The sequence below is a fragment of the Taurulus bubalis genome (assembly GCF_910589615.1).
Source record: "Taurulus bubalis genome assembly, chromosome: 2".
Classification (NCBI taxonomy): Eukaryota; Metazoa; Chordata; class Actinopteri; order Perciformes; family Cottidae; genus Taurulus; species Taurulus bubalis.
Window position 1 is genome coordinate 13,294,838 of NC_136590.1, and position 10,608 is coordinate 13,305,445.

The 10,608-nt window shown below is 41.0% G+C and overlaps 1 protein-coding gene and 1 long non-coding RNA gene across 2 annotated transcripts in view; both read right to left on the bottom strand.

Moving 5' to 3' along the window:
- plekha4 (pleckstrin homology domain containing A4) overlaps nt 1-7,434 on the bottom strand; it is a 7,457-nt gene extending 23 nt beyond the window's left edge. The window contains exons 1-17 of the mRNA XM_079237722.1: nt 7,301-7,434; nt 7,059-7,118; nt 6,770-6,919; nt 6,221-6,280; nt 6,038-6,118; nt 5,784-5,936; nt 5,511-5,609; nt 5,250-5,358; nt 5,013-5,077; nt 4,406-4,510; nt 4,235-4,325; nt 3,953-4,002; nt 3,374-3,490; nt 2,881-3,282; nt 1,980-2,101; nt 1,761-1,867; nt 1-1,668 (exon numbers count right to left, since the gene is read on the bottom strand). The exon at nt 1-1,668 is cut by the window's left edge and continues 23 nt beyond it. Coding sequence (XP_079093848.1) covers nt 479-1,668; nt 1,761-1,867; nt 1,980-2,101; nt 2,881-3,282; nt 3,374-3,490; nt 3,953-4,002; nt 4,235-4,325; nt 4,406-4,510; nt 5,013-5,077; nt 5,250-5,358; nt 5,511-5,609; nt 5,784-5,936; nt 6,038-6,118; nt 6,221-6,280; nt 6,770-6,919; nt 7,059-7,118; nt 7,301-7,402 — 3,063 coding nt within the window. The 5' untranslated portion in view covers nt 7,403-7,434 and the 3' untranslated portion in view covers nt 1-478. The remainder of the gene's footprint in view (nt 1,669-1,760; nt 1,868-1,979; nt 2,102-2,880; nt 3,283-3,373; nt 3,491-3,952; nt 4,003-4,234; nt 4,326-4,405; nt 4,511-5,012; nt 5,078-5,249; nt 5,359-5,510; nt 5,610-5,783; nt 5,937-6,037; nt 6,119-6,220; nt 6,281-6,769; nt 6,920-7,058; nt 7,119-7,300) is intronic.
- Nucleotides 7,435-8,979: 1,545 nt separating this feature from the next.
- On the bottom strand, nt 8,980-10,277 carry LOC306753310. Its single transcript, XR_013771235.1, has 5 exons — nt 10,170-10,277; nt 9,604-9,673; nt 9,394-9,492; nt 9,213-9,285; nt 8,980-9,105 (listed from the first exon to the last, which is right to left on the bottom strand). It is a non-coding gene; the product is annotated as an uncharacterized lncRNA (long non-coding RNA).
- Between the last annotated feature and the right edge of the window lie 331 nt (nt 10,278-10,608).

Consider the following 10,608-nt stretch of genomic DNA (forward strand, 5'->3'; position numbering starts at 1 on the left):
TTAATCAGGATATTTGAGATACAAAACATTTCGTTACAGTGACAATAAAAGGGTTATGTTGCCATCCACAAGCATCGATCATCTATAATGTCTGTGTTGTGTTAGATGTATGCTTTGAGAGGAATGAAATAATACTGGACATGTTTTCTACACATAATTTATGCAAGACCAATATTATATTTCAATACATAGCTTTTGTGCTCATGACATATTTGCAAGACTTTCTATTTTGCAAGACTTTCTATTTTGCATCCGTTTCAAACCTAATATTCTGAATAATGGAAATGTTCAAGTTTACCAAATATTAGGACTATTTCTGACATTGTATGTTCCCATGTTACCATTTATAATCCCAAATTAGCTGCAGATTCTTTCAATCACTTGAAATCCTCTTCTTCAGGCAAAAAATAATTTAACTGTGTTGTTGTCTTTCCTAAGTTCGTTAATTTAAGCTCTTAAGCCTTCGCTGTTCTTGTCTCTACAAACTTGTCCTTAATACTGTAACTCGTGCCTTACCAAAAGAGGAACTTCGAATCACACTTACACCCTCATAAGGAGCGCTGGATGGAGTGATGGAGTGGTTGTTGCCCTCTTCTTGTGCTGTCTCTTTGTTCTCCTCACGTAAACTATGGCATTTCCTTGGCTCTTCAGCTCTCTCTTGGTCCACCTTCATTTCCTTTGACTCCTTTGCCAAACTTTGTTCATCTCTTGCCTTTCCATATTCCTCATCCAGTGCCGGATCAGTGGCATTGCTCTGAACCGACGCACCATGAACAGTTTCTCTAACTTCCAACTGTCTTTCTTCCCTTGAGGTGTCTTCACATTCTTTTTGAGGGTTATATTTATAAACACAAGCCTCCTTTGTTGGACTGACTGAGGTATTTAACACTGCTTTGGTTGAATCCTTGAGTACATTATTAACTGAGTGAATATTTCCATTGAAGTCTGATGGTAGGCTAGAATCTTTGCTCTCTTGGTTAGAAGATCTCCCAACATTATGGGTCGCTTCATCCGTCTCAGATTCAGTGATCTGCAGGACTTCTTCATCTGGCCTGTATGGCGTTTTAGCATTTGAATTCCCATCATTCGTTGTAATATCTGTGTCTGAAATAGTAAGGTCACACGTAATCTTATAGAAGAGTGAATGGTTCTCTTTCATTTTCTCCAAGCTTTCACTGACTGCAGAAGACATTTCATTGGAATCAGTCACATCGTCGGTGCATGCTGGTTGGTTCTCGAAGTCTGATATCTCCTCATGGCACGAGTCTATGCCAGGGATCTCTAAAGGTATGCACCCTAGCCACTGGTTGGTGGAGAGGAACCACTTGGCTCTCAGATCGGAGGAAGAAAAATCACTTTCATTGTCATCAGTGATGGGTTCTTCAAGCTTTTGTGACTCTACATCCTTGCAACATGTAAATCCCTTGTCTTTCTGATAGACAGTCATAGAGGAGACGTGATAGGGTGAAGCTGGACGTCTGATTTTATTTTTGGCAACCCCTGTTCTTACACTGTGATCTTTGTGTTGTGTTTTGTCCCCATCTTTTACTTGACTTTTAGTTTTTTTCACATGGCGGCCTCTTACATCTTCCTCCTGAGATATTCCACTAGAAAGCTGAAGTTCTACAGAGCCTCTGATGTGATCACAGCTTCCATAGGATCTATGGTCTGAAAGCAGGAATGGACCACAATTTAAGTAAGTACGTTAGAGCATACACCTAGATAATACTTATACTGATGTTGTGTTGGTAAATATGTACCTGATTTTATCCTTTGTTTTCTCGCTGTGTCAGGGGGAGCCTGATGAACTTCCTGCCCCTGCCCCCTGATTGCCAGTTGATCGAGTGTAGCTCTCTGTCTGACTGCACTGATAGATAGACAGATGGATAGAATAACACATTCATAGAGACTTTCATACTGTATATGTAAAGTGCATGTGCATACATTTAAATATAAGAATTACAAAAACAAATTCTTACCTTCTTATGACTCTCTCACGTATTCGTTCCACACGACGAAGTTTGGCCTCTCGCTGCTCAGGGGTTAGACAGAGGTTGGGGTCCATGTCAGGGGTCAGGAGGGCAGATTGTCGTTCATCTGCCTGTTAAAACAGTGTCACATTAAAATGCACCTAAGGTACCTTTTGAACTGACTGATTTCAGATGTCACTTCATCATTTCTGTTTGGGCTGTCAGAGATCACAGGTTACTAAAATAAATACAATTTTGTAATTGTGTAGTAGTTTGTTCATTAGAGTGTACACTCAGTTAAAACCTATGAGGTCTGATTAATGCAAACTGGAAGTAACTTGTTAGATAATATACGATACCTGATTCGTTGTCTGTGAATGGCAAAGGGAAAACAATAGGAATATACTGTATATATTTGTTAATTTACTGTGCAAGCTCAGTTTGTTTCATAGGGAAGCGCAAGTCAACAAAACACTAGAACTCATGGTTGAAGGCCTCCGCTAACCAGTCATGTTGCAGTTTACATCCATGTCTTTATAAAACATCACCACATTATCATCTTACCCTATTAGCCATTTGTGTGAAATTGACAAAATGAGTGTGTACTAAACATCTTGTTTAAGGTTACATTGACTAACAACCAACATTTAATCAGTTCATTCTTGAGTCCAAGTGGACATTTGTTCAAGGCCTTCCTGAGATATCACACTCACAAGAATGAGATGGGACATACAAACCTGAATACGGCTATCGCCGTCGCTGAGGCATAACAACGGTTGCTTCAGAATGAGAAGAGATTATAACAACTGTAATGGACTAGAACATGCATGGTATGGCATCATCTTTCAAAAATATGCTATGCTTTATACAAGTCTTTGATTCCTTTTCAATATATTTCATTCTTTCTTACCCTGACGTCCAAGCTCTCACTTCCACGTCCTACACCCGCTTGGTCTAGAACTTGATTCCTTGAGGTCTCTGTTGGCTCGGCTCTGTTCGCTTCTAAACGTTTCTCCTTCTTGGAAGACCTCAATATTCCCTGATGCTGCTGTCTGTTTGTCCTTACAACAGGTTCATCCTGGTGCATCTCTGCCGAGAACTGGTTTTGATCAGGACCTTCCAGCAACAGACCCCAGGGTTGCTTGTTCAACCCTTTTCGCCCTGACAATCTCTGATGCATCTCAGGTGGTATCTGCTCGGGCAACGGGTTGTCGAGTTCAGGCGGAGGGTCCTCCACCGAAACTCGTCTGGCCACAATAGAGGACGGCAGTACAGCTGTAACAACCCGGGTCACTCTTAAAGGAAACGGGGCCTGAGGAAATACCATGGTAGATTAGTAAATGTATGTTGGAATATATTGTAGTGATTCAGTTAGTTATACGCTGATTCATGATTTGGCAAACCTCCTCTCTTGTCTCTGAACTTTGACCTGGAGGGGGTATGGGAGGTTTCTTCTTAGTTAACCTCTCGTGATTCCTCTTCATCCGCTCAATCTGCTCTTCTTCACTCATCTTCATCTTCTAGAAAAAAATATATAGAATGAGTCATTTATGAACCCCACACCACAGCAATATGCACTGAGAAAATGTAAAGCAAGAACCAGAATCCATGTATTTGAATATCAAAACCAATATTATTACAGCTGTGTGTTTGTGCAGACCGTATGTTCATATGCATCTGAATGTACATATATGTGTCTGTCCGTGTGTGAGCATGTGAGATAGGGGGTTGGGTGGCAAACGTGAGAAGACTGAGCTACTGCACTGAGACATGTGTCTCTGCCGCCCCCTCTCGCCTACAACAGGCATTGCAACATGCCCTAATTGCAAGGAAGATGAGAGAATCAAAGAATTGGAATTTGGCTGTGCCTGCAATGAGGAAAAATCAGCTTTGACTGCTTCTATATTTGGAGCAATTTAGATCACAAGCATACATCCAGATATATTTATGACCAACACATAGGAAACTATGAAGAATCACACCTTGGTTGATTGATTTGTTGTATCTGGTGGGATCCACTTTGAACCACATTCTAAAGATGAAATGCAAATAGAGGTAGGTAGTGAGAGGGGATAGGTGGGAGGAGAGAGGGAACATAGTGAATATGAGTGTGAAAAGAAGACAAAACAAAACTGGGCTCTGGAAAAATAACCATTTGCATAAAACACCTATTAAAGATCTTTAATACTTGATATGTCAGAAAATATGAATCTACGGGCCATTGTTTTAATATCACTCCTTCCAATTACTCTATCTGCACCAACCGAATGTGTCTTTTGGTGCTTTCACGTTAAGGAGGTCCGGCTGGCTGTTTCCTCTTCTCTGCCCAGGATCAACAGTGTGGCTGTAGACTCCCTGAAACATAAGAAGAGAAACAACTGTAAAACATTTCTAACCTGATAATGTTTTTCATTGATAATGTGAATATTTCACACCTCATATGTTGACTCTGTGCAGCCATGGCCCTGATCCTGGCTGTGGAAGCTTTCCTGTAGCTCCTGGGGCAATGGGGGGCGGAGTGGTGGCTCTTGTTCCACATCCTGCAGGGGTCATTGTCACAAGTGATATGAAAGAAGATCTCACTGTATCCATAACAGATTGATGAAGATTGATGCATGCCTCGACATAATTGAGAGATTACGTATCAATCCTTGACATGGTAGACAATCTAGTCATCCCAACTGTCAAACTATATGTATGTAAAGGGAGAAAATGGCCTGGACAATTTTGGCTTGCAAATCCTGCTCATCTGTTGATCCACTGTGGTACATTTTCACAGAACAAAATAGCCTATGATCATGAAAAAAAGATATAAAGCCATCACATCACAATTAAATTAGCTCTATATGTTGTAGAATGTATTGCAATTGTGTGATGAAAAATCAAATGCTTTGGCAATACTATAAGAAAAACACTGAAAGATCTCAGCAGATGGCAGCAGATGGATTTAACCTTTGCATTGAGTCGACAACAATTCCACGTTTGTTCATAAGCAGAAAGCAAACGTCCCTGACAAAGAAACAATGGACAGGAGTACTGTACCACTGGGAATCCACTCTGCAGCCTCTCAGTGGGAGATCCAGGATGTGGAGATGTCGGCTGGAACACTGTGGGGAGACAGAAAAGGTCACGCTGTTGACACTGTTCATCAGTCGTCACGTTGTGCATAATCAACCAAACCAAACCCACCACCACAAAACATTGAAACAACATATTTCTCTTAATACATAATACTATCTAAACTCCTCAGCATGCTAGTGAGAGAAAGGCCGTGCTTACTGTGGTGCCTCGGTAGTCCCAGCAGGAAGCGGAAGTGATCCCTGTTGGTCTTTAGTCCAGCTAGGATGTCCTCCATCATCCACAGCTCTCTCTGGGCCTGAGACTGGTCCTGATGAAAAGAAAAAAACCAAAGATATTACTCATGAAGTATCTTTAGGCATGAGCCTTAATGGTTTGGAGAATTGTTGTCACTAAGGTCAGTGGCTAAATACTATAAAAACACACACATTACACACTCCAGTTTGTGTAGTTTTCAAATACCTGTGGCACTCCAAAGTTACAGACGTGCTGAAGGTGTGAACGAATAACCGACAGTTCACTCTCCATTCTCTCATATTGACTCCACACACTCTCCATTTCCTGTACCACAAGGTCAGAAGATTTGTGAAATATATGAATTAATATGATTACACAAGTAAATAAACAGTATAATTGTTTATGTTACATCCCTTTTGAATGATGATTGCTATCAATAAACTATAATGCCATTATTTATTTCATTCTGGCTCCATGTCCCCCGTGCTAATTACACACCAACGATACATCACACATCCTAGCCCGGATTGTGACCAGCTCTTCCTGGAGCAAAGCCTTCTGGGTCGTGGCTTCTTCCTGGGCCCTGGGCCCCTGGCTTTTCCATTCATCCAGCTGAAGTCTGGACACCTCTAACGCACTCTGGACGCTGTCCTGCAACAGGAAAAAAAACGTATTCTCAAACCACTCACAATATATTGTTTGCTATTAATAATTTGAAATAGCCTGGAATGAGTAGTCTTTTTATTACCCACCTTATCCATTTGTAGCTGTGCCAGTTCTACCGAAAGAGACTGGAGCAGCTTGTCACACCCACATAACCGTGTCAACACAACCTGTAGGGAAAATACAAATAAAAACATCTTATAAGATGATGAATAACTGCACCATATTCTGGTGACAGTTAAGAGCCATATGGCAACTCTGTGAATACTCACGTCTGCATCACTTTCAAGAGGCCTGATTGGTGGGGCTTCCCTGAGATCAGGCTTTGGGGCCTGAAATGCATCAAGGTTAAAATGTTGTTAAATAGTGTTATTTTGATATTGCTTCTTCCTGTTCACCTTTTGTCATTGTGTGATTGTAAATGCAATCATTTTTTAATGTTATTTATTACGTAAGCCATCGCGCTGAATGCTTCAATATTAGACTAAGCTGTTGTCTTTCAAATAAGTAAAGCACAACCTTCAGCCCTGTGCTAAATATCTGTTTCGTAAAGCACAAGATATACTAGACTAAACAATGAGCACTACATGATGTATTAATCACAAATAAAAACTGATAAATGAAGCAGTGATTTTACACATACCATATTACAATGTCTACAAAAACACTGTTGCTCACATAAACCAAGTAGTCCCCATGGTTAGATGTAACATTATTACAATGCAACATGTTCGAGGAGGCATACAAACAACACATTGCAGGTTTAAACATGAATCACAGGACGCCATATGGAACACAGAGCGCAACAGCGAGTGCTGTACCATGACTGGCGGGAGCACACAAACAGATAAATTGCTGCGGTGATGGTGATGATGGTGGTGATGGTGGTGGTGTGGGTGTTGGGGCGCATGTGCAGCTCTCGATGAGGGGGGCAAAGGGGGCAGTAAGTCTGCAGGTGCCCCTGTGGAGCTCTGAAGGAAGAGACCGTATGTAGACGATAAGAGCAGAGAACACATGGCGTTATACAACAGGAACAATGCTACTTTACACTGCTGTTCTTAACACTATTCTGGATGTTTTCCATAAATATATTGGTTGTACTATAATCACCTTTCCTAAATGTCGTCTCCCACTCGATATATGATGGACAGACCCATAGGTAGGTGTAGGCTGTAAACAATCAAAAAGATTAGGTTTGAGTAACATGAGATGTTTGGTGATACAACATTTTATTAAAGAGCTACTGCAGTAATTATGTATCACACTTCAACAGACACATTATGATAATAATTAACCTTGATAACATATCAGGGCTATTGGAGCATAGTTTATGATTAAGATTAACAAAACACCTTGCATAGGTTTGGCCACCTCTCTGTGACTGGAGTATTTGGGGTGGATTTGAACTCCAGTTTAGGTGATGCAGGTGCGTAGTACAGGGTGTGTGGCGCCATGGCCGAGTCATCGTGAGGTCGAATGTCTACCCTTCCCACTGGTGTGTGAGGTCGTGACCCCAGCTGACCTCTTGAGCTCAAAGAACCTGTTCCTATCATTTCTGTCTGCATAGGTGGTGTGTGTTGGCCAGGCAGATAACCTTCCTCTTGGTGTGGACCACAAGCTCGTCTTCTGCTAAAATCAAGAGGGCTGGGTGTTCTATTGGAAGAGAAAACAGAACAGAATTTCAAAGCTGGGACCTTTCTGGTGAGGATTTTCCCTTCAAGTAAACCTCTGGGATGAAATATGTGTCATTCACACACAGAGATGAATTGACGACCTGCTGTTTCTCTGACGCACACTCCGCCTCCCCCTCGGCTCTGAGCGAGTTGTCTCCATCCTCCCGCCAGTGAGATAACTCGGTTCGCTCAGAGTCCTGTTGATGTGTTTGTGTCTTTGGGAGGGACCCTCTCCATCAGAGGGGGGTTTAGGGAAGTCCACTGACTCACTGCTGCCACCTATGTGTGTGAAATCCTGATAACTCGAGCAACGCCTGCAATTATAAGAGATGCAGAAAATAAAGTTAAAAACATATTTGATATTTACTGCACAACACCTCGTGCCCATAGTAAAGTGTTGTACCTGTTTAGTGAGTTGTTTGGCTCCATTGCAGCAGACTGACTGAGGGCTCGGACCCAACCCAACATGTCCTCCTGAGTGTCAGCACTGAAGAAATAAGAGCGCATTCCCTGGTGCACTACCTAGTTTACAGAAATCATTCACAGTGTTACAGTTCATTATTCTCATGATGAACCATCCTTATATTATCCTTGAACTGAATAGAATGCATTAGATAAAACTGAGTTAAAATAAAAAATCTTGCTTGAATTAATTAGAAAAATGATGCACAGGAGTGTAGGGCGGGTAGATTGCTTTTTTAAATTATATGACTTTCGTCTCTCGTAATATTACAACGTTTTCCCTCAAAATATTACTTTATTCTCGACTTCTTAAAGTATTTTTTTGCCTGTCCCTTTTCAAAACTGTTTCCTGGTATTATTGAATTATCCGATGGTTATGTATAACAAACCATCTGCCAGTTTCTGGCCTTTGAAGATGTATTGTAAAATTCCATACATTTAGCAATAGGTGAATAGGGTAATTAAAACAAATACATATCACCATTAAACATTTGTATTACAAGTTTTAGGAAATTTTGTTTATAAATCCAAATGAGGCATTATCTATTGCTATCTTTTGGTGAATTTGGGAGCAATTTACAAATGCAAATAGACAAAGTGTAGTGAAAATGAAACCCTCAATGAATATTTTGTATGTTTACTTTCCGCGAGTCTAAAAGAAGATGTTATGGAAGCAAAAAAGCACAAAACTCCAAATTGACCAGTGCATGAAAAACCCTGTTGGGGTGTCTCCCCTTAATTTGACCTGATTAGATGGGTGTCAGTAAATATTGAGACGCCTTTGGTTTGTTCAGTGAAGTAAACATAATTCCTGTATAAAAAGTGTATTTTTAATGATCAACAACAGGTTTAAAATGTAAGACTTAAAATTAAATGTTTCCAATGCATTTATTGATTGGACGAGTAACCAAATGATGATACCTTGAAGGTGAACTTTCTATTCTTGCATTCTCGTGGTGTGCAGAACAGGATTTTGTAACTCGGGAGCGGGATGCTGCCCATCACAGATTCTTCTCTACTGTCTGGCGGGGGACAGAAAAGAAATGGACAAAAGAAGAGATGCATTGTTCAGTCAGAGCACATGAAAGGATTTCATTGAAGAAAAGCTGCTGGGCTAAAAGCTGTGTACCTTTATAGTAAAACAGACAGTAGTTGGAGAGGACAAACCACCTTCTCTTCCAAAGCTTCAAACCAGAGCTGTCCTGCAGAAAGGAGATCCATTAGGAGCCGCTCTTTGCTTTACTCAGTCAATCTTCTGCATGAACTGATGAAGTAATTAATTGTTAAGCAGGCTATGTTTGAAAAATTACTTTTTTGTTGAGCCATCCTCTGATGACGACAGGACAATTGGGGTCTCTCTTGGAAGCCATACTTCTTTTCCCAAATGTTTGCACCTTTCCATCACTTTCCTGTCACCCGAAGAGAGAATAATACATTAGTATGCATTAACAGTATCGCAGTAAGTCATCCTTACTGCGACACAACATGTGCAAAATGGAAAATGCTAACTTAAAACAAACCTGTATGACAGGAAAGTAGGAAATGGTGGCCAAACTGGATGTTTGGCTGACTCTGTCCTGGTCATCCATTCTGCAGTGGAAACGCAAATACATGTAGATTAAAGCTGAAAACAGCCAGATAGATTCTGGAAAGAAGGATGAGGTATTTAGAAGAGGATCACAGTCGTAAACATGTGTGAGAGACTTGAGGTGGATGCAAATGTCACAAAATGTCAGTGCTTGCACCCAAACTGACGTGAACTTTAACCAGGGTATTTCATGTGTGTTTATAAGAAATTATTTCTTCATTCAAGGTCATACAGTATTTACTTAGTGGTACACACACATATGGCACATACACATACACCAGAATACACAAAATATCTACTGGATTTTTTAATAAAAGCTCAACCAAGTAAATAAAACACATAATAAAAAGATCTACACAGTTAACATATATCCCAAGCTCTGAACACACAATTCCTCAATGCCATACACTTTCCGTAAACAGTACTGAACAAGACTGATACCTCTACACATATACATAAACTGGCTGCTCTGAGTGAGGCTAAGACATTAGGCCTTACCAAAACAGTTTGAACCAGAGTCTCCCTCTGTAGAGCAGTCAGTCACTTCCATGAACAGCACCCTGTAATCTCCGAGCACACAAATGCCACATTCCGGTATAGTTGAGATTTTTCCCCAGTCAACTGTTCATCCTCTCAGATACTTGGTGTTGGGCTCTCCCACTTCCAGTGAAAAACTCTCCCACAATTCTATTCTGAGCCACAACAGGCCGATGCGCATCCCCACCACGAAACTGACAGGTGACAGCTGCATCGCCGTGGTAGCAGGGAGGGGCCCCGGGACTGTGTGAAAACCAATCTGGCAGACGGGACAGGCTGGTATGAGAGACAAGATTTGGAATGTGTCCCGAACTGCAGAAATGCAGAACTACAGCGTGGACTGCTGAAGACATAAAACCCAAATAAAAGCGTGTGGAGTGGGGAAAATAAAATAGCCTGT